This window comes from Solea senegalensis, unplaced genomic scaffold (genome assembly GCF_019176455.1).
Source record: "Solea senegalensis isolate Sse05_10M unplaced genomic scaffold, IFAPA_SoseM_1 scf7180000016067, whole genome shotgun sequence".
NCBI lineage: Eukaryota > Metazoa > Chordata > Actinopteri > Pleuronectiformes > Soleidae > Solea > Solea senegalensis.
In genome coordinates this window covers 5,001-28,733 of record NW_025321574.1, presented here as the reverse complement: position 1 = coordinate 28,733, position 23,733 = coordinate 5,001, and the positions used below count along the sequence as shown (strand labels likewise).

Below are 23,733 nucleotides of genomic sequence, written 5' to 3'. Positions count from 1 at the left end.
TGTGTGTGTGTTGGAGAGTGAGTGTGTGTGTGTGTGTGAGAGTGGTTTAGTGGTTTACTAGAGTGTCCTGTGGTCACCGTGTGTCTGACAGTGAGATAACGACGTGAACATTAACCACTGTACATATTATTAGATGAGCCTTTTTTTCCACTTTTAGAAACATGTTATAAATCTGTCAGACGAACACTGTCACATGATGTCTCTCTTCAAAGAGACATCATCGCCGTCTCTGCTCCACGTTTAAACTCCACAGCGACGTGATGTGACAGAGGATTTGAGTGTGGGAGGGAGGATGTACAAGCAGCTGATGGAGGAGGAGGAGGAGGAGGAGGCGGCTTAGCTCTGAGACGGAGACATCCGCAGACATCCGTCTGCCTGACAGGGGCTCAGTGTGTAAAGCTTCTGATCCGGGATCAGCGGACGAGACGGTCTGTGGACTCAACGCAGCAGAAACCAAAGTCCCGTGTGAGAGTGAGTGTGTGTGTGTGTGTGAGAGTGGTTTAGTGGTTTACTAGAGTGTCCTGTGGTCACCGTGTGTCTGACAGTGAGATAACGACGTGAACATTAACCACTGTACATATTATTAGATGAGCCTTTTTTTCCACTTTTAGAAACATGTTATAAATCTGTCAGACGAACACTGTCACATGATGTCTCTCTTCAAAGAGACATCATCGCCGTCTCTGCTCCACGTTTAAACTCCACAGCGACGTGATGTGACAGAGGATTTGAGTGTGGGAGGGAGGATGTACAAGCAGCTGATGGAGGAGGAGGAGGAGGAGGAGGCGGCTTAGCTCTGAGACGGAGACATCCGCAGACATCCGTCTGCCTGACAGGGGCTCAGTGTGTAAAGCTTCTGATCCGGGATCAGCGGACGAGACGGTCTGTGGACTCAACGCAGCAGAAACCAAAGTCCCGTGTGACTCTTATACAAGTCCTCAAGAAACTTTAGTCTGGCTTTAACTTTGTTTGCAGGAAACTGGAACATCATCATCATCGTGACCTTTGATGAAGGTCTTGGACGCTCTGAACCCCACAGTCCTCGTCTCCGTCCCAGTGTTTTTTTACCCTGCGCCCCCACAAGATTAAAATCATAATTCCGAGAATGTCAGAATTGAGATTAAAATCATAATTCTGAGAATAAAGTCAGAATTGAGATTAAAGTCAGAATTATGAGATTAAAGTCAGAATTGAGATTAAAGTCAGAATTCTGAGATTAAAGTCAAAATTAAATTGAGATTAAAGTCAGAATTCTGAGATTAAAGTCAGAATTCTAAGATTAAAATCAGAATTCTGAGATTAAAGTCAGAATTCTGAGATTAAAGTCAGAATTGAGATTAAAGTCAGAAATTTGAGATTAAAGTCAGAATTCAAATTGAGATTAAAGTCAGAATTTGATTAAAGTCAGAATTCTGAGATTAAAGTCAGAATTGAGATTAAAGTCAGAATTGAGATTAAAGTCAGAATTCCGAGATTAAAGTCAGAATTCTAAGATTAAAGTCAGAATTCTGAGATTAAAGCCCCCACAGACTGACTCCAGTTTCTTTAATTACACGGCTGACAGAGTTAGAGTGGATATTTTTGGGGCTCACCAAAGACACTAAAGAGATTTGTGTAAATAAAATCATGAAATTCATAAATCGAACTTGTTTCCTTTAGAAATGTCAGTTTATATTAAAGAAAAAGACAATAATGAGCGAATGATGAACATGATGAATAATGAGGAATGTCAGAACGGTTAAATAAGTTTAAAAAAGAGAAACGGAGAAAAACAACACATTCTTATGATCTTTGACTTTAGTGTTTAATGAATGGAGAAGACACACACACACACACACACACACGTCCCCTGACCTCTGACCCCTCTGTCAGCCCGCAGCCTCTCTGAGTCTCACCAGCACCTCGTCAGGACTGAGGGACGAGTCCAACCTGATTACTTTGTCCCTGGACCTGGAGCCCTGAAGGACACAGGACACAGGAGGTAAGTGAAGGTCACAGGATACAGAAGGTAAGTGAAGGACAGAGGAGACGGGAGATAAGTGAAGGACAGGAGGTAAGACCAAAAAAGCCAAACTATCCCTTTTATGTGACGTAAAACTGAACCTTGTCCAGAGAGACTTGACTCCTCTTCAGCTGCAGAACTTGTGCCAGGAAGCGAATGAGCTCGGCGTTGGCTTCTCCGTCAGTGGGCGGGGCTGCGATGGACACGCCCACCGCCTCTGCAGATACATCTACAGCAGCAGAGGAAAACAAGCAAACAAAAAAAACTCTGAATTTTTCTTAAATGCCACGAATCAGAGGTGACTCCACCAGGTGTGAGGTGTGGCCTCCTCTTACCTGTGACGCCGCTGAGTTTAGAACCCGGCTTGGCGTGGACTGAAACGGTAACTGCTCCACTTTTGTGTCGAGACACTGGACCAGAACCTTCAGGCTCTGCTGCTCCACCTGCCCGCCTTTGACCTTTGACCTGGATTCACAGCACAGAGGGGTCAAAGTCATGTGACTGAAGCACATTCATTCATTCATCTACACAACGTTCAGTGTTTGTTTTGAATGGTTGTCTCAAACGAAAACGACACATTTGGGACAATATTTCACTGGATTTCAAAATAAAAGTGTTTATTTTCATAGTAAACAGAGAGTTCTGAGATAAGTCAGAATTTAAGATTAACGTCAGAATTCTGAAGAATTCATGCTGTTTTTTTTCTTTCTTTCCTAATACAATGAGAAACAATCAGAATATTAATTATTATTCAAATATTACACTGAGACCTGATTTTCTAACTTTGTTGTTTTTGATTTGAAAATGTCTCCTATTACTTGTCATCAGGATTAATCGTAAATGTTTTTTAAGGTTAATAAAATCTAAATACGTCCTCCTCACCTGCATTACCCACACAGGCCAGCAGGGGGCGGCAGCCCCGGCTATGTGTTAAATGTGACACAAACTTTCACTAAACGCAGGTTTCATTTTCTCACCGCTTTGTGTTTTGGAGGCATCCGTGCGTCTGTGCAGGAGGAACGACCTGTGGCGCCGCCCTGCGGGGGAGGCGGGGCGTAGCACCGAGGGAGGCGGAGTTCAGGTGAACGGATAAACGTCACTCCTTCACCCAAGAACCGAACAAACACCGTGAACGCGCTGTTTGTGGCACGAACAGCGCGAGGAAACATGCGTGTGATCTCTGCCGCCGCTTAGCTTACACGCTGCGGAAGCGACAAGAGTGTAAACATCCCCACTTCCGCTTTTCAGAACACACACTTCCGCTCTTCAGAACACACACTTCCGGTCATGCTTTTCACCGTAAAAGCCCCTATGACAAGAATCAATGGATCACAGTGAAATTGTTCTACAGTACCTCACCATAGTATTTGTACTTGTACTTTGTCACCATAGTATTTATTCTTTACTGTAAATGTACTGAAGTATTTGTACCTCACTGTATCTTTACTGTATGAGGTATTAATACCTAGCTATAGTATTTTGTTCTAGACTGTAGTATTTGTACTCTATCACAGTATTAGTACTGAACTGTAGTATTTTAACTGTGCCTATTTCTTCTTTGCTGTGGTATTTTAACTCTACTGCAGTATTAGTACCTTGCCATATTATTTGTACTTTACTGTAAATGTACTGAAGTATTTGTACCTTATTATTATGTTGTGCTGTATTGCAGTATTTGTACCTGTCTATCTATATATTTGTCCAGCCTACTGTAGTATCTTTAAATTGTAGTGTAGTATTTTAAATGTACTGTAGTATTTCTACTCTTCTGTAGTAGTCTAGTATAGTTGAGTTGAATCCAAATATAGATATACAGTACTTAAATACAGCAGTGGAAGAAGTAACTTAAAACCTTAAGTAAAACTACCATCACCACATATGTGTATAAATACTTCAATAAGTACAATTCAAAAAGGTGAACTAGAATGGAGGAAAACAGGAAGTCTCAGAAAACACGAACCAGCACCTGCAGTATTTTCTGTCTTCTTGTGTTTTTGTTCCAGCTGTGGTGAAGCTGGGAGTGTCTGCCTCCTCCTCCTCCTCCTCCCTCCTCCTCCTCCTCCTCCTCCTCCTCCTCCTCCTCCCTCCTCCTCCTCCCTCCTCCTCCTCCTCATCACAGAGACTTTTCACAATCACCGTTCATTCAGAGAAAACAGCTGCACGGACTCGCCTGAACGTCCTCGATCATGGACAGCAGCCTGAGCCAGAACCAGAACCAGAACCAGAACCAGAACCAGAGCCAGAGCCAGAGCCAGAGCCAGAGCCAGGAGGCAGAGGACAGATCGTTCCTGTGGTGAGACACATTTTTCCTCTTCACATGCTCTCATGTGTCCGCGGTGGCGTGTATTTATTTTTATGTAAAACAGCTGGAAAGTGTCCAGGTTCACATTCCTGCTGTGTCTGTGAGGGACAGGCTGAGACGTGGCAGAGACACTGAGGACAAAGTCGCAGCAGCAGCAGCAGGACATGTCTGCACTCACATGCAAGAAGAAAAAGTGCATCATCTTCACATCTTCAAGTTGATTTGACAGAGTTTTCCAACAGGAAATTGAAGTTTTTTTTTTTTTTTTTAAACCACTCACTCTCTCACACCAAAGTCCAGGGAGAAAATCAGTGATTTTAGCTCACGGGGACACAGGATCTACTGGTCCTCTGCTGCCTCGTGTGGTCACTTTGTGTCACTGCGGTCAATCTAAAGGAAACAATTCAAACGCCAAAGTGAAAAAATAAGAAATTAGAACTTAGTGATGGAGGCAGCAGTGGATCAACCCTGTGTGTGTGTGTGTGTGTGATTTTCTCTATGGACTTTGGTGCAGGGAGAGTGAGTGGTTTACAACCTTTAATTTAATTTATCTTATCTTAGCTCATCTTACACTATCTTAACTCATCCTAGCTTAGTTTAACTCACTTAACTTAACTCAGCTTGTCATTTTAGCTTGGTTTATCTTCTTTCACTTTATCTTATTTTAACTTAGATGAACTCATCTTAACTTAACCCATTTTATCTTAACTCAACTTCTCAGAGTAGCTTAACGTGGTTTACCTTAACTTATTTGTTTAACCTTAACTTATTTAAACCTTAGCTTAACCCATGGCACCTTAATTCAGCTTAGCTGAACTCAACCTAGTTAAACTCAGTTTAACTTGACTTTGCTTCGTTTATCTTAACTCAGTTGCTTAATTTGATTTACCTTAAATTAATTGTTTCACCTTAACTCATTTAAACATAACCTTAACTCAACTCAACTCACTAACTTAATTTAGCTTAGTTTATCTTAACTCAGCTTAATTTGTTTTACCTTAACTTATTAAAACCTAACCTAACTTTACCTTAGCTTAACCCATGTTACCTTAACTCAGCTTAGCTCAACTGAACTTAACTTGATTTTGCTTAGTTTATCTTAACTCAGAGTAGCTTGACTTGTTTTTACTCAAAGAGTCAGACAAGCTCATGATTATTTATATTATTGAAGCTCAGAATTGACGGAAATGTGTTTCAGCTGTTAAAGTACGAGGAGTGAACGAGTTTTTTTGTAGTTGTTTGTCTGGAAAGTGAAGTTTATAAACCACTCACTCTCTCACACCAAAGTCCTGCTCACACTGGTCCTCTGCTGCCTTGTGTGGTCACTTTGTGTCACTGCGGTCACTCTAAACAAAGGGTTTCAAGGGGTGTGTGTGATGTTAAAATCACTTGGTTTCTCTATGAGGTTTGGTGTGGGAGAGTGAGGGGTTTACAAACTTCAGTTTCCTGCCTCACAGTGAAATAAAGAACATCTTCTTAAATATTATAATATTTAAATATAAATATTATAATATGCTTTTACAAACAAACTGAACTATCCCTTTAAAAGCTTTTGGACTTTGATTGACACGTGCTGTCGTGGCTGCAGGTTTCAGAGAACTCCGTCACTCAGACGCAAATGGAGGAAACGTTACGGCGTCCTGGACGGAAACAAGCTGCTGGAGCCCAATGAAGACATCAGAGGTCAGAGGTCAGAGGGTGGGGGCAGGTGGTGTGCAGGCATGTTTGTGTGAGAGAGAGAGAGACACCCCTGTGTTTAGTGGTCAGTGGACGTCCTGGTGTCTAATTTGCTACCACCAGTTATCTCCACACACACACACACACACACACACACACAGACACACAGACACACACACACACACACACACACACACACACACACACACACACACACACACACACAGACACAGACACAGACACACACACTCACACACCAGACACACACACACACACACACACACACACACACACACACACACACACACACACACACAGCGACACACACACACACACACACACACACACACACACACACAGACACACACACACACACCACACACACACACACACACACAGACACACACACACACACACACACACACACACACACACGCACAGACACACACACACACGCACACACACAGACACACACACACACACACCACACACACACACACACACACACACTGCACACACACACACACACACACACAGACACACACACACACACACACACACACACACACACACACACACACACACACACACACACACACAGACACACACACACACACACACAGACACACACACACACACACACACACACACACACACACACACACACACACACACACACACACACTCACACACACACACACACACACACACACACACACACACACACACACACACACACACACACACACACACACACACACACACACACACACACACACACACACACACACACACACACACACACACACACACACACACACACGCACACACACACACACACACACACACACACACACACACACACACACACACACACACACACACACACACACACAGACACACACACACACACACACACACACACACACACACACACACACACACACACACACACACACACACACTTCTGTACACACACACACACACACACACACACACACACACTTCTGTTTGTTTCCTTTTTGTATGAAACAAATGAAATGAAATTTAAATGAACAGACAGAAAATAAGATACACTGTTACAGACTGACTTCCTAATGGCTGTCACCTATTTCCTTTCCTCTCTTGTGTTGTTTCCTCCCCTCTCTTGAATCCTCTCCTTCCATCTCTCCTCCCCTCCCCTCTTGTACTGTCTCCTATCCTCCCTTGTGTCCTCTCCTCTCCTCTCCTGTCCTGGCAGAGGATGGAGGGATGACAGATGAGAGACAGACAGACACAGTGAGACAGGTGAACGGGATCAAACGTATGAAACTGTGAGTCAGGACACAGAGGTGAGGCTACGTTTCTTTCACTTTCTTATTACATTTGAAGGATGCAGTTCCTCGACCGGCCCCCAGGACTCTGATCCCCAGCCGGGCCCAGACTCTGATTCAGAATCCGGTCCAGAATCCGATCCAGAAGCCCATCAGTCTGGTCAGTCCAGGATCTGCAGGTACTTGATTCATTGAACTCATAATGTTACTGTCTTCTAAACTGTCTGGACATTCCACACACACATGAATGAAGAGTGTCGTCGTTCGGTAACTGTAGAGACGTGGTTGGAACTTTAAAGGGCTCACAAGACTCAAATCAAACTTTTGTTACATATTACAGTTTTTAAACAGTCGCAGTTTAAGTCTTGTACTTTTTTTTAGAATGAGTGTGTATGGGACCATTAGAGTGGCACACTAGCTGAGGTCCATGAAAATAATGACAAAAACAAACAAACCCGCACAGAGACACGTTGCTGTCGTTGTGTTGTTTTCATTTTCATATGTTTTTCTTAAAATCACATCAAAGCTCTCATTCTCTCCCATGTTAAAACTCAGCTGTGGAGATTTTTTAAAAATGAAGACGAGGGTGATTTCTCTGTCAATTCACAGCCATTTCTCACACATTTAAATGTGGGAGTGGCTTAAAGCCTCCTGACGCTCACACACCAAACATTTCATCTGTGTCATCAACCGTTTTCAAAATACAACAACTTTAAAACACGCTGCTTTCTCTGTTTTCCGCCGGTTTTGGACAGTTACTGTACAAACAGGTGTTTGGAAGAAGGAGGGGCATCACGGAGGGGGAGGGGCTTGTACGACCAGCTGCAAGAGTCAGTTTTAAAGGTTCAGTCCACCCAAATTGGCAGCAAGAAGCAGGCAGGAGTCGCCCCCTGGTGGCTATTTAATATAGTATTTCTTCCAGTGTCTGGTTTACACTTGCCAGTTTGTTGATAAGTGTGATGGTGGCTGTGTTTGTGCAGTGACCTCGGTGTCGGTCAGTAATGGCTGCCTGAAGCCTCCTCTCCCTCAGGCCGTGGTCCAGCCTGAGGACCGAGGTTTCCCGCCCTCCCCGCCGTGGTCGCCGCCCCAGCAGAGCGCGTCTAAACGCAGAGTGTGAGTGAGACAAAAAACAGATTATTTTCACGTTTAACCACGCAATGTTGATCAGGGTTTCCCAAAACCTGGAGACGGTGATGTTCTCAATCAAAAAAAAAATGGTTATTAATTAAGATTTCTTTGTTATTTGGAGCAAAGAAACGACATTCGAGACAGTCGATTTAATTATTTTTTAAAAAAAACCCTCAAAGGTTTAATCTGGTTATAAGGATCATTTGGGAAACTGTATCAGATTATTTTTTTATTACGTTCCGAATCTTGTTAATATATCACATGACTTTACTCTTACTGCACCAAGAATCAGCCAACGCCGTCATTTTTCCGACAGGAAAGTAAAGTTTGTAAACTGCTCACTCTGCTGCACCAAAGTCCACAGAGAAAATCAGTGATTTTAACGTCACACACACACAAATACATTACATTACATTACATTACATGTCATTTAGCAGACGCTTTTATCCAAAGCGACTTACAATAAGTGCATTTAAACATTTGTGTACAAATAAGAGCTAGAAGTAAGTAAGAGCTTCAAGTAGATCAAACTATAAAGTGCTAGTCATAAGTGCGATGTATACGTTTTGTTTTTTTTTGTTGTTTTTTGTCGTTGTCTTAGTCGAGGTAGAGTCGGAAGAAATGTGTTTTTAGACGGCAGTGGAAGATGTGGAGGCTTTCTGCTGTCCGAATGTCGATGGGGAGATCGTTCCACCATTTGGGAGCGAGGACAGTGAACAGTCTCGAGTTCTGCGAATGTCTCTGCGATCCTCTCAGTGAGGGGGCAGCGAGAGCGGAGTGGGCGGGCTGGGGTGTAGGTTTTGATCATGTCCTGGATGTAGGCTGGACCAGATCCGTTTGTAGCATGGAACACAAGCACTAGAGTCTTGAAGCGGATGCGAGCAGCTACAGGAAGCCAGTGAAGGGAGCGGAGGAGCGGTGTAGTGTGGGAGAACTTTGGTAAGTTGAAGACCAGTCGAGCTGCTGCATTCTGGATGAGTTGCAGAGGTCGTATGGCACATGCAGGAAGACCAGCCAGGAGGGAGTTGCAGTAATCCAAGCAAGAGATGACAAGAGCCTGGACCAGAACCTGTGCCGCCTTCTGGGTTAGAAGAGGCCGCATCCTTCTGATGTTGTGCAACATGTATCTGCAAGATGGAGCTGTTGCAGCAATGTTGGCAGTGAGGGAGAGATGGTCGTCAAGTGTCACACCCAGGTTCCTGCAGTATGAGAAGGAGTTACCACAGAGTTGTGGAGGGTGATGGTTAGATCTGTGGTGGGAGAAAGAGAAACTCAGTCTTGTCCAGATTGAGTTTCAGGTGATGGTCAGACGTCCACTGAGAGATGTCAGTCAGACAAGCGGAGATCCGTTCTGCTACATGTGTGTCGGAGCTGGGAAAAGAGAGAATGAGTTGGTGTATAGAGAGAAGAGGAGAGGGCCCAAGACAGAACCCTGAGGGACCCCAGTAGCTAGAGGACAGGGTTCAGACACGGATCCTCTCCAGGTTACTCTGTATGTTCGGTTTTGAAGATAGGACGAGAGTAGGGTAAGTGCAGAGCCTGAGACACCTAGTTCTTGAAGGGAGGAAGTCAGGATCTGGTGGTGAACTGTGTCAAACGCTGCAGAAAGGTCCAAGAGGATGAGCACAGAGGAGAGAGAGGCAGCCCTGACTCAGTGACCTGCTTTAAAACCAGACTGAAGAGGATCAAGAAGGTTGTTCCAGTGAAGGTAGCAGGAGAGTTGATTAAAGATAGCATGCTCCAGAGTTTTGGAGAGAAAAGGAAGAAGAGAGACAGGTCTGTAGTTATTTACTTCAGACGGGTCAAGGGTGGGTTTTTTAAGGAGGGGGGTCACTCTGGCCTCTTTAAGAGAGTCCGGAAAGCAACCAGATGATAGAGATGTGTTAATGAGGTGGGTGAGGAAAGGAAGAAGATCAGAAGCAATTGACTGAAGAAGGTGAGAGGGGATAGGGTCAAGGGGGCAGGAGGTGGGGCGGGCAGAGGTTATTAGGGAAAGAACTTGATCCTGAGATAGAGGGGAGAAAGAGGATAGAGAAGGAGATGAATGTGTGGTTGGTAGAGTGGTGAGATCAGGAGGTGGGGTTGAGAAAGAAGAGCGAATGTCATCTACCTTTTTTGTGAAGTAGTTGACAAAGTGAATTGGTAGAAGGGAGGAAGGAGGGGGGGGATCAAGGAGGTTAGAGAAGATAGAGAAAAGTTTTTTGGGGTTAGAGAAAGAGGATTGAATTTTAGTCTGATAGAAAGATTGTTTGGCTGCAGAGATAGAGGCAGTGAAGGTGGAGAGAAGAGAGTGAAAGGGAAGCAGGTCGTCAGGGTGTTTTGATTTCCTCCATTTTCAACACACACTGCTGCCTCCATCACTCAGTTCAAATGTCTGCATTTGAAATCCGTCATTCAGATTGTGACCACACGAGGCAGCAGAGGACCAGCAGCTCCTGTGTCTAGACTTTGGTGTGGGAGAGTGAGTGGTTTACAAACTTCACTTTCCTGTTGGAAAAGTATTTCTGACAGTGAGACAAAGACGTGGACATGTTCTCCAGCACCACATCCACTTCTGTTTAAAGTGGAGTTAGTTTCAGTCGTTGTTGTCGTTTCAGAGCTGCTGACGTGATGTTTGACAGCTTTGCTTCACATGGAAGAATCAACGTCAGCCACTTCTTCGAGGTATTTTCATTCAAACAGACTTTTACAGAATCTTTTCTGTGGTCTTTATGTGTGGGTGCGTTTGTTTTCTCTGTCAGGCGGTCTGGAGCTCCGGGCTGCACCGGTCCGACCCTCGGCTCAGAGAGTGTTTCTTCCACCTGAGGAAACTGCAGGACGCTGAAGGGACGGTGGACAGAAGCGCCTTCCACAGGTCTGTCGTCAACACAACGCCACACACACCTGTGGGCTTTTTTCTTGTGTGTCCGTCGTGACGACGTTGTGTGTTTGCGATGCAGGTGCGTGACGGGATCGCTCGCCCTCATTCTGAAAGCTCTGCAGGGACGCTTTGTCATTCCCGACTTTTCCACCTTCACTGAAGACACTCAGAAGTTGTTTTCCCGGTGTCGTCAGCTCTCACCTGTGCAGGTGTCTCTTCACTGAGCGTCTCTGTCTCCATTGTCCATGTCCTTTTAGACCTGGCTACTTTAGTCCAGGATAACTCTGAGGACGTTTCTGCTCCAAATGAGGACAGAAGAAAGTGAGGACATTTGCTTGTCTGTATGTGTCCTTGAGCAAAGACACTTAGAAAAGCTCTATATAAATACAGACCATAATACCAACTCTTCTTCTGATTTTATTTGGTAGTAACGACGAGAGTTAGAGGAAATGTAAAATGAAAAGTTTCTACACATATAAATAACAAAGTAAAGAACATATACGTGAACTTGTGTAGATGTGGAAAATGATATTTTTTATTGTTCTGCGTTTGAACAATCAGGAGAAAGAAAAGGAGAGCGTGGACAGCAGCAGGTGGGGCGTCTCCATCTGCACCGTGGACGGACAGAGGTTTGTGGACTCTTCTTTCTCTCTGCAGAGCTCCCCCTACAGTTTGGGAGTACAAAGTAAACATCACCGCTGCTGACACGCCCCCCTTCTCCTACACGGTGTTATTGAATATTTCTAATATCTTTTTTCGGGTGTTGCACTTTGTAGACGGTCCCTACGCTCCGGTCTCATTTTTAGGAGGTGAGGACATTTCCAGAGTGTGAGGACACTGAGGACGGCACGTAGAGACCCATGTAGTTTAGCCGTCTCTTTTTGATGAAAACGATGTTGGAGCTGGTCGTCTACGTTGCTATGATTCAAAATATGTCACTCTGTGTGTCCTCTGTGTGTCCTCTGTGTGTCAGATTGTCTCTGGGGGACTGGGCAGGTGCTCTGTCTCTGGGCGAGGTGTCCTGGCCGCTGGTGTACGGCGTGGCAGTGGAGCAGCTGGGCTCAGACCTGGTCCACAGATACATCGGAGTGGAGGAGTTCTCCAGATACGAGTCTCCGTTCTCTCTCACTAAAACAGGTGAGACACACACACACACACACACACACACACACACATCTCTGACCTTTGACCTTGTACAGACTACATTTAACATCATGCGTCATGTTTGTGTCGACAGGAATCCCTCACAGTCCCCTCACAGAGGCCGGAGCCATCGTTACCTCATCTTTACTTCAGGTGACTTCATCTGTCTGTCCATCTGTCCAGCCAACCATCTGTCCGTCCGTCTAATCCAGTGTTTAATCCAGTAACAGAAAGCACATTCATTACACAAATCTCAATGACATAATCTCAGATTTATCACATTCTGTCAGATTACATAATCTCAGATGGTTATCACGTTTTATCCACTCAGATTGTATAATCTCAGGGTAAATAATCTCAAAATCATGTTAGCTTCTGTCATCTTGTACTGTATTCGATTCTCTTCTCTTAAAGTGTATTATCTCACGTGTATCAGATCCTGTCATCTCAGATTATACAGTATAATCTCAGATTATATAATCTATCAGATTCCGTGCTCTCAGGTCTTCAGCAGTGTTTTGTGTCTGCAGCTGGCGGGGAGTCTGTATGCAGAGGAGGAGGAGGAGGAGAAGTATGACTCTGTAAGTGATGAAGACGATGGGCAACATGTCCACACACACACACAAAATGTTCTTTTATTGGACCATTAGTCCTCATGGAGACCAAAACCTGGTCCTGATGAGGCAAAACCTAATTTCTGAGGACCTGCTTAAAGTTTAGGACTAAGATTTAAACTGAGGTGATGGTTAAGTTTATTATTGTTATTAATAATAATAATAATAACAATAATAACAATGATGATGATGATAATAATGATGGCGATGATAATAATAATAATGATGATGATGATAATAATAATAACGATGATGATGATGATGATGATGATGATGATAATGATAATGATGATGATAATGATTATGATGATGATAATAATGATGATGATAATAATAACGATGATGATAATGATGATTATAATGATGATGATGATAATAATAATGATAATGATGATGATGATGATAATAATAACAATAATAATAATAATGATGATGATGATAAAATAATAACGATGATGATAATGATAATGATGATAATGACGATGATGATGATAATAATGATAATGATAATGATAATAATAACGATGATGATAATGATGATTATAATGATGATAATAATGATGATGATGATGATAATAATAATAACGATGATGAAGATGATAATAATGATGATGATGATAATAATAATAACAATGATAATGATAATGATTATGATGATGATAATAATGATGATGAAGATGATAATAATGATGATAATGATTATGATGATGATAATAATAATAACAGTAATAATAATAATGATGATGATGATAATAATAACAGTAATAATAATAATGATGATGATAATAATGATGATGATGATAATAATAACAATAATAATAATAATGATGATGATGATAATTTGTTTATGGAGGTCAGTGCAGAGTCCTGAGAAGAATAGCTACACAAACACTTGTGTGTGTGTGTGTGTGTGTGTAGGTGCTTAACGTCATCCGGAGACTCTGCAACAGAGAGCATGTTGACCTGAACTGCACCAGGTATCAGCACTACACACACACGCACGCACGTGCACACGCACACGCACACACGCACACACACACACACACCTGTTCACTGTCTCTGTGTCATCTTCAGTGTTCAGCGCAGCAGACAGGCCAGTGTCAGACTTCACGCTCTGTCCTTCTACCTGCAGGAGAAGAAGGTAATGATGTGTGAAAGGTCACAGTTCAAAGAAAGGTCACAGTTCAAAGAAAGGTCTGACCAAACTCCTCCCTCTGCCGCAGTGTTTTCCAGAGAAGAGCGACATCAACACTGCGTTGGACGTGCTGCTGCAGGTACGCCCACCTGTGACATCATCGTGACTGAAGCAGACAGAGCTGAAAACACTTACCTGACTAAAGCTACGCTAACGTCTTTATCTCACTGTCAGTGATTTTAGCTGCTGCTCCTCTGCTGCCTCGTGTGATCACTATGTGTCACTGCGGTCAATCTGAACGTTGGATTTCAAACACTGAAGTGACAAAAGTGATGGAGGCAGCAGTGGATCAACAGCTCCTGTGTGTGTGCGTGTGCGTGTGTGTGCGTGTGTGTGTGTGTGTGTAGTGTGTGTGCAGTGTGTGTGTGTGTGTGTGTGTGTGTGTGGTGGTGTGTGTGTGTGCGGTGTGCGCGTGTGTGTGTGTGTGTGTGTGGTCTCCTCTCTCCAACAGTGCTCCTCCACAGAGGTCACCTGTGAATCCGGGGCGGTCATGGCCGCCTCCTTAGCCAATGGGGGGCTCTGTCCGTTGTCAGGTGACCAGGTTTTGTCGCCGGTGGCGACGCGGAGCATGCTGTCCATGATGCAGGTGGCGGGGATGAAGGACTACTCCTCAATGTTCCTCTACAAGGTCTAGCTGTGTCCTGTTTGAGGAGAAAATACTTAGATACTTAAGAGTGAATGTCATAAACTTTAAGACCTTTATTTAAGTAAAAAGTGACTTCAGCCTCTACCAGAGTTTTGATCATGTTTGTTGTGACAGAGTGAGAGCTCCCCCCGGTGGTTGACCGTGGACTGTTGTGTGTTGCAGACGTCCATACCTGCGGTGTCCAGCGGCCACGGCGTCCTGCTGGCTGTGGTCCCTGGAGTTCTGGGTCTGACGGCGTTTTCTCCTGAGGTAGACTCGTGTGGAAACGCCTGGAGGGCCGTCCACTTCTGCCAGGTAACAGCTGAGTCACCTCTGAAATGAAATGATAAAATAAAAATGTGAATGAAAATAACCCAGTGAACACATGATGGAGCTTGTGTCGATGTTTGTGTCCTGGGCTTTTTCTCCGAGCAGGAGCTGGTTTCTGCCTTTCAGATGCACAGTTTCGACATCAGGACCCCGTTCAGACAGATTCTGGTCTACAGACAGTGGAAGATCGAGTCTGAGGTGAAGTCTGCTTCATGCTCTCATCTATCACTTCATCTGTCAATCTCCTGGATTTGAATCTGCTCTCCCGTGTCCTCTCCACAGGGACATCAGATCATGAATGTGCTGCTGGCAGCGTTTAAAGGAGACCTTCAGTCACTGAGAAGGTGACGCTGTGATCAAACATTTTCTTTTTCACAGAATAAAGTTTATTTTGTAACAGTTTTATCACAGTTGGACAGTTCATGCGGTCGTTGACCTGACTGTGCACTGTGCGCCCCCTAGTGCTCACCAGTAGTAAGAACGTGCTCGCTGAAACCATCGCTGTCAGCAGGGAAACCAGGAAAAACAGATTCAAACATCTTCATCATCGTCGGTGTATGATACATTTACCACCACACACACACTCACTCTCAAACACACACACACTCACACTGCTGCCTCCATCACTAAGTTCAAATGTCTTATTTTGTCACTTCAGCATTTAAAACCTCAGTGACACAAAGTGACCACACGAGGCAGCAGAGGACCAGCAGCTCCTGTGTCCCTGTGAACTAAAATCACTGATTTTCTCTATGGACTTTGGTGTGGGAGAGTGAGTGGTTTACAAACTTCAGTTTCCTGTAGGAGAAGTCGGTCTGACAGTGAGAGGAAGTGTCAGTGATACAGTTTCTACTGAGGTCGCCGTGGTTACGTAAGACATATTATACCCTATTTCTCCAAGTTAAAATTCAATTCAATGTTTGTATAGCACCAAATCATAACATACATGATCTCAGGTCTGTACATAGACAACATCAAAGAAAGCAGAGAAACACAACAGTTCACACAACGAGCAAACACTAGGCATCAGTGGAGAGAAAACAGAAGAAGAAATCTCTGACAGAACCAGACTCAGAGATGTGCGGTCATCTGCCTCGACCGGTTGGGGTGAAAGGAAAATGGGGGACAGTGGAGAGGTGGGGGACAGAAAGGGGGGAGAGAAAGGACAAGAGGGAGATGAGGGAGAGACAGAAGAGAGAGAGAGACCAGGAGCAGATACACAACAACTGTATCAGGTTACAAGTTTATACAGTTACTGATATCGACTTTTTAATTACAAAATAATAATAATGGTGACGATGAGCGTAGCCTCGGAAACTGGATCTGGATCCTGCAACCTGCATGATGAGAATACAGAGAGAGAGAGAGGGAAGGAAGGAAAGACACAAACTAGGGAGAGAAAGAGACAAGGTTAATGACATATAAAAAGTCATAATCAAATGCTGAGTGTGAGAGAGTGAATGTGCGTGTACCACAGGAAAATCCCCCAGCAGTTTAGTTCTATAGCAGCAGAACTAAGAGATGGTTTAGGTTTCCCTGAACCAGCTCTAACTATAAGCTTTATCAAAAAGGAAAGTTTGAAGTTTAACTTTAAATACAGAGAGAGGCTCCGCCTCCCGAACGGTCATTGGGAGCTGGTTCCACAGAAGAGGAGGAGCCTGGTAACTAAAGGCTCTGCCTCCCATTCTACTCTTACAGACTCTGGGAACCACAAGTAAACCTGTATTTTGTGACCTAAGTGGTCTATTAGGATGATAGGGTAAGACTAGGTCTTTCAGGTGTGAAGGGGCGTGACCATGAAGTGCTTTGTACGTGAGGAGGAGGAGCCAGTGTAGAGAAGCTAACACTGGAGTTATATGGTCTCTCTTTCTAGTTCCTGTCAGAACTCGTGCTGCAGCATTTTGAATTAACTGAAGGATTCTAACAGACTTGTTAGAACATCCTGATAATAAGGAGTTACAGTAATCTAATCTAGATTAACAAAAGCATGAACTAGTTTTTCAGCATCCTGTAAAGACAGAATGTTTCTAATTTTCATAATGTTCCGCAGGTGGAAGAAGGCTGTTCTGGAAATTAGTTTTATGTGTGAATCAAATGACATTTCCTGGTCAAAAGTAACTCCAAGGTTCCTCACAGTGGAACTGGAAGCCAGGGTGATGTCATCTAAAGTGACAATGTGATCAGAAAGTTTTTCTCTGAGGTGTTTAGGGCCGAGTATAATGACCTCAGTTTTTTCTGAGTTTAAAAGTAGAAAGTTACAGGTCATCCAGGACTTAATGTCTCTGAGACATTCCTGGAGTTGAACAACCTGATTTATTTCATCCGGCCTCATCAGTAGATATAGCTGTGTGTCATCAATGAAAGTGTATGTTATGCTTCCTAATAATGTTCCCTAGAGGAAGCATATATAAGGTAAAAAGTATAGGCCCAAGCACTGAGCCTTGTGGAACTCCACAATTAACTTTAGTTTGTAGTGAGGCTTTATCATTAACGTGAACAAACTGGAATCTATCAGATAAGTATGATTTAAACCAGCAGAGGGCAGCACCTGTGATACCAAGAGTCTGCTCCAATCTCTGCAGTAGAATATTATGATCAATGGTGTCAAATGCAGCGCGCGGCGAGCTGAACAAACTGCCGCTGTATGTGACTGTATCAGACTGATGTGACCTTTTCTTAACAATGTGTGTGTTTGTACGTCGCTGACTAAATACTGATGTGAAGTGGTGCGAACACACGAACACACGTTTGCTGACTTTATCCGGCACATTAGCTTCATATATAAAATCCTCTGTAAAACACTGTGCTCCACTGTGCAGCCACCAACAGCACACTTGTCCCTCCGCGTTGACATAATACCGCTCTTCCTCCCTCGCCTGCACTCTCGCAGGGACAAGGTGGAGCTAAGGTGGAGCTCTCCAAGTAAACTTACTGGTGGGCGGTAACATTCGCGGTGAAATGCGCATGCTGCCGTCATAAGCGCAGGGAATTCAACATGGAGTGTTTTATGGCCTATACTTACACTAAGGGGGACCACGAAAACATGACTGAGTATTCTTTTTCCACACTTTGGCGACTGGTAGGGCCTCCAGAGTCCCAAATATAAGTATTGAAATGGTTAAAAAGTTGATTTTGCATAATATGTCCCCTTTAAAACTCTTAAAACTTCTTCTTTGGTGGTTGGCAGGTACTTCCTGTCTGGAGTGGATGTCAATGCCGTGGACTACGACGGGCGGTCGGCTCTGCACGTGGCGGCTGCTGAAGGTCATACGGAGGTCATCCGCTTCCTGCTGGAAAATGCTGGCGCAAACCCTGCCCTCAGGGACAGGTGAGGCCACGCCCCCTGAGTCTGGTCTGGATTTTGAAATGAAACCAAGAGAATAAGGAAATACGAAGCGTTACTGAACTTGTTTGGAGAACGACTCTGCATGGAGTCTGATGTAGTTCTGTCTGTCCACCAGGTGGGGGAGCTCTCCTCTGCAGGAGGCCCGGAGGTACAGCAAGGACTCTGCAGTCCAGCTGCTGCAGGGAGTCATGTGACTGAAACACACCCACAATCACACCCCGGGACGTGATCGATGAGTCCATGAGGAAGTTCATCTATCGTCCAATAATTCACCAATTAATCAATAACTCAAATTTACACCAGTTTTTAACCATTTCTTTTTTTTTACAGGCTATTAGTAATATTTTACAAATATACCCGTCTTTATTATCTCACTGAGTAAACCACTCACTCTCTCACACCAAAGTCTAGAGAGAAAATCAGTGACTGTAGCTGCTCCTCCTCTGCTGCCTCGTGTGGTCACTTTGTGTCACTGAGGTCAATCTGAACAAAGGATTTTAAACACAGAATTTTACAAAATAACACATTTGAACTTAATGATGGAGGCAGCAGTGGATCAACAACTCCTGTGTGTGTGTGTGTGTGATGTTCAAATCACTGGTCTTCTCTGTGGACTTTGGTGTGAGTGAGTGAGTGAGGTGAGTGTGTGATGTTCAAATCACTGGTCTTCTGTGGACTTTGGTGTGGAGTGTGTGTGTGTGATGTTTGGTCTTCTCTGTGGACTTTGTGAGAGAGTGAGTGAGTGAGTGTGTGTGTGATGTTCAAATCACTGGTCTTCTCTGTGGACTTTGGTTGAGTGAGTGAGTGAGTGTGTGTGTGATGTTCAAATCACTGGTCTCTGTGGACTTTGGTGTGAGAGGAGAGTGAGTGAGTGTGTGTGTGTGTGTGATGTTCAAATCACTGGTCTTCTCTGTGGACTTGTGAGTGAGGAGTGAGTGTGTGTGATGTTCAAATCACTGGTCTTCTCTGGTGGAGTTGGTGGTGAGTGAGTGAGTGAGTGAGTGAGTGTGTGTGTGATGTTCAAATCACTGGTCTTCTCTGTGGACTTTGGTGTGAGAGAGTGAGTGAGTGAGTGAGTGAGTGAGTGTGTGATGTTCAAATCACTGGTCTTCTCTGTGGACTTTGAGTGAGTGAGTGAGTGAGTGAGTGTGTGATGTTCAATCACTGGTCTTCTCTGGACTTTGGTGTGAGAGAGTGAGTGAGTGTGTGTGTGATGTCAAATCACTGGTCTCTGTGGACTTTGGTGTGAGAGAGTGAGTCAGTGAGTGAGTGAGTGAATGTGTGTGTGTGTGATGTTCAAATCACTGGTCTTCTCTGTGGACTTTGGTGTGAGAGAGTGAGTGAGTGAGTGAGTGTGTGTGTGATGTTCAAATCACTGGTCTTCTCTGTGGACTTTGGTGTGAGAGAGAGTGAGTGAGTGAGTGAGTGATGTTCAAATCACTGGTCTCTGTGGACTTTGGTGTGAGAGAGTGAGTGAGTGAGTGAGTGTGTGTGTGTGTGTGTGTGATGTTCAAATCACTGGTCTCTCTGTGGACTTTGGTGTGAGAGAGTGAGTGAGTGAGTGAGTGAGTGAGTGAGTGAGTGTGTGTGTGTTGTTCAAATCACTCTCTGGACTTTGTGAGAGAGTGAGGAGTGAGTGTGTGTGTGATGTTCAAATCACTGGTCTTCTCTGTGGACTTTGGTGTGAGAGTGAGTGAGTGAGTGAGTGTGTGTGTGTGTGTGTGTGATGTTCAAATCACTGGTCTTCTGTGACTTTGTGGAGTGAGTGAGTGAGTGAGTGGTGTGTGTGTGTTGTCAAATCACTGGTCTTCTCTGTGGACTTTGGTGTGAGAGAGTGAGTGAGTGAGTGTGAGTGTGTGTGTGTGTGTGATGTTCAAATCACTGGTCTTCTCTGTGGACTTTGGTGTGAGAGTGAGTGAGTGAGTGAGTGAGTGTGTGTGTGTGTTCAAATCACTGGTCTTCTCTGTGGACTTTGGTGTGAGAGTGAGTGAGTGAGTGAGTGTGTGATGTTCAAATCACTGGTCTCTGTGGACTTTGGTGTGAGAGTGAGTGAGTGAGTGAGTGAGTGAGTGTGAGTGTGTGTGGTGATGTTCAATCACTGGTCTTCTGTGGACTTTGGAGTGAGAGAGTGAGTGAGTGAGTGAGTGATGTTCAAATCACTGGTCTCTGTGGAGAGTGAGAGAGTGAGTGAGTGAGTGAGTGTGTGTGTGTGTTGTTCAAATCACTGGTCTTCTCTGTGGACTTTGGTGTGAGAGAGTGAGTGAGTGAGTGAGTGTGTGTGTGTGTGTGATGTTCAAATCACTGGTCTTCTCTGTGGACTTTGGTGTGAGAGGAGTGAGTGAGTGAGTGAGTGTGTGTGATGTTCAAATCACTGGTCTTCTCTGTGGACTTTGGTGAGAGAGTGAGTCAGTGAGTGAGTGAATGTGTGTGTGTGTGATGTTCAAATCACTGGTCTTCTCTGTGGACTTTGGTGTGAGAGAGTGAGGGAGTGAGTGAGTGTGTGTGATGTTCAAATCACTGGTCTTCTCTGTGGACTTTGTGAGAGAGTGAGTCAGTGAGTGAGTGAGTGTGTGTGTGTGTGATGTTCAAATCACTGGTCTTCTCTGTGGACTTTGTGTGAGAGAGTGAGTGAGTGAGTGAGAGTGGAGGAGTGTGTGTGTGTGTGTGTGTGTGTGATGTTCAAATCACTGGTCTTCTCTGTGGACTTTGGTGTGTGCGAGTGAGTGAGTGAGTGAGTGAGGAGTGAGTGTGTGTGTGTTGTTCAAATCACTGGTCTTCTCTCTGGACTGAGAGAGTGAGTGAGTGAGTGTGTGTGTGTGTGTTGTTCAAATCACTGGTCTCTGTGGTGTGAGAGAGTGAGTGAGTGAGTTGTGTGTGTTGTCAAATCACTGGTCTCTCTGTGGACTTTGTGAGAGAGTGAGTGAGTGAGTGAGTGTGTGTGTGTGTGTGTGTGTGTGATGTTCAAATCACTGGTCTTCTCTGGACTTTGGTGTGTAGTGAGTGAGTGAGTGTGTGTGTGTGTGTTGTTCAAATCACTGGTCTCTGTGGACTTTGGTGTGAGTGAGTGAGTGAGTGTGTGTGTGTGTGTGTACTGGTCTCTGTGGAGTGAGTGAGAGTGAGTGAGTGAGTGAGTGTGTGTGTGTGTGTGTTGAGTGGTGAGTGAGTGAGTGAGTGAGTGTGTGTGTGTGTGTGATGTTCAAATCACTGGTCTTCTCTGTGGACTTTGGTGTGAGAGAGTGAGTGATTCATACTAACATATTTGAAAGTCAAAGTTCACTTCAGCAGGTTCCGATTTCATGAAGTGAGTCTTTTGTGAAGTGTCTTTGTGGCAGCTGTGATGTCAGTGAGAGCCAGACCGTCTCCATTCTTAGTGCAGGGACAAAAAAAACTGTCCCTTTGGACCGTCTCTGTGTGTCTTTTGTCCTGGGATGAAGTTTCCACAAAAACACTGACTTTAGTCTCACAGAAGAAGCTTCTAAAAACACCTTTGTTTTTTATAAAATGATTAAGTTGACATGAAGTTCTAGGTTTGTCTTCGTATTTCCTTTTTCACATTAAAGTTCATCTGATTGTGTCTCTGTGTCCTCTTTAAACTCATGAAACTTCTTCCCTTTTCGGTGGAACATTGTCACCTTCATGAATATTCATCACCTCTTCTGTCTGAGCCAATGAGAGGAACAGGACGACGCGTCAATGTCGCCTCATTGACACACCGGACGTGGATTGTTCTCCTTCACAATAAAGGTTCAGGGAGGAAATGAATGACGTAAAGACAAAATGAATGAATGAGTGAATAAGTGACACCTGAACATTCAGTCACTTTTAGGCCTGTTTGTGAGTATTTTCTTAACATTTTAGAGTTTTTTAAATCATTTTAGAGTTTTTTTTTTAACACTTTAGAGTTTTCTTAAAACATTTTAGGTTTTTTTAAAATATTTTAGTTTTTTTTTAAAACATTTTAGTTTTTTTTTAAAAAAACATAGTGTTTTCTTAACGTTTTAGTGTTTTCTTAACGTTTAGAGTTTTCTTAATGTTTTAGTGTGTTCTTAACGTTTTAGTGTTTTCTTAACATTTTAGAGTTTTCTTAATGTTTTAGTGTGTTCTTAACGTTTTAGGTTTTCTTAACGCTTTTTTGTTTTCTTAGAGTTTTCTTAACGTTTAGGTTTTCTGTTTTAGTGTTTTCTTAACGTTTTAGTGTTTTCTTAACATTTTAGAGTTTTCTTAATGTTTTAGTGTTTTTCTTAATTTTAGAGTTTTCTTAAAGTGTTTTCTTAACGCTTTTTTTTTCTTAATTTTTGAGTGTTTTCTTAACATTTTAGAGTTTCTTAATGTTTTTAGTGTTTCTTTTTTAGTGTTTTCTTAACATTTTAGAGTTTTCTTAATGTTTTAGTGTTTTTCTTAACGTTTTAACATTTTAGGTTTTTATGTTTTTATTTTTTTCTTAATGTTTTAGAGTTTTCTTTAACGCTTTTTAGTGTTTGCTTAACATTTTAGAGTTTTCTTAATGTTTTGTTTTCTTGTTTTCTTAGTTTTAGAGTTTTTAACCTTTTAGTGTTTTGTTTTTTTAGAGTTTTCTTAATGTTTTAGTGTTTTTTTCTTAACGCTTTTTAGAGTTTTCTTAATGTTTTGTTTTCTTAACTTAGGTTTTTAACGCTTTTAACATTTTAGAGTTTTCTTAATGTTTTAGTGTTTTTCTTAAGTTAGAGTTTTCTTAACATTTTAGTTCTTAATGTTTTAGTGTTTTAGAGTTTTCTTAACGTTTTTTTTTGTGTTTTCTTAACATTTTAGAGTTTTCTTAATGTTTTAGTGTTTTCTTAACGTTTTAGTGTTTTCTTAACATTTTAGAGTTTTCTTAATGTTTTAGTGTTTTCTTAACGTTTTAGAGTTTTCTTAACGTTTTAGTGTTTTCTTAACATTTTAGAGTTTTCTTAATGTTTTAGTGTTTTCTTAACGCTTTTAGAGTTTTTTTCTTTCTTAACTTAGTTTTCTTAATGTTTAGTTTCTTAATGTTTTAGTGTTTTTAATTTTAGTGTTTTCTTAACGTTTTAGAGTTTTCTTAACGTTTTAGTGTTTTCTTAACGTTTTAGTGTTTCTTTCTTTGTTTAACGTTTTAGTGTTTTCTTAACATTTTAGAGTTTTCTTAAGTGTTTTAAGTGTTTTCTTAACGTTTTAGTGTTTTCTTAACGTTTTTTAGTGTT

At 43.0% G+C, this 23,733-nt stretch overlaps 2 protein-coding genes across 2 annotated transcripts; one reads left to right on the top strand and one right to left on the bottom strand.

Moving 5' to 3' along the window:
• Nucleotides 1-1,782: 1,782 nt before the first annotated feature.
• On the bottom strand, nt 1,783-3,243 carry cunh15orf40 (chromosome unknown C15orf40 homolog). The gene is made up of 4 exons (XM_044017950.1): nt 2,980-3,243; nt 2,338-2,467; nt 2,104-2,231; nt 1,783-1,958 (listed from the first exon to the last, which is right to left on the bottom strand). The coding sequence occupies exons 1-4, from the start codon at nt 3,169-3,171 to the stop codon at nt 1,869-1,871; spliced, it is 540 nt and encodes a 179-aa protein (XP_043873885.1). The 5' UTR covers nt 3,172-3,243; the 3' UTR covers nt 1,783-1,868.
• An 854-nt stretch (nt 3,244-4,097) lies between these two features.
• Nucleotides 4,098-18,896, top strand: glsl (glutaminase like). The gene is made up of 21 exons (XM_044017944.1): nt 4,098-4,295; nt 5,893-5,987; nt 7,222-7,238; nt 7,320-7,473; nt 8,275-8,407; nt 11,020-11,086; nt 11,164-11,276; nt 11,362-11,491; nt 11,844-11,911; nt 12,256-12,419; nt 12,520-12,578; nt 12,956-13,006; nt 13,958-14,016; nt 14,114-14,180; nt 14,263-14,313; nt 14,686-14,862; nt 15,043-15,174; nt 15,295-15,387; nt 15,472-15,533; nt 18,377-18,517; nt 18,651-18,896. The coding sequence occupies exons 1-21, from the start codon at nt 4,189-4,191 to the stop codon at nt 18,727-18,729; spliced, it is 2,019 nt and encodes a 672-aa protein (XP_043873879.1). The 5' UTR covers nt 4,098-4,188; the 3' UTR covers nt 18,730-18,896.
• The last annotated feature ends 4,837 nt before the right edge of the window (nt 18,897-23,733 follow it).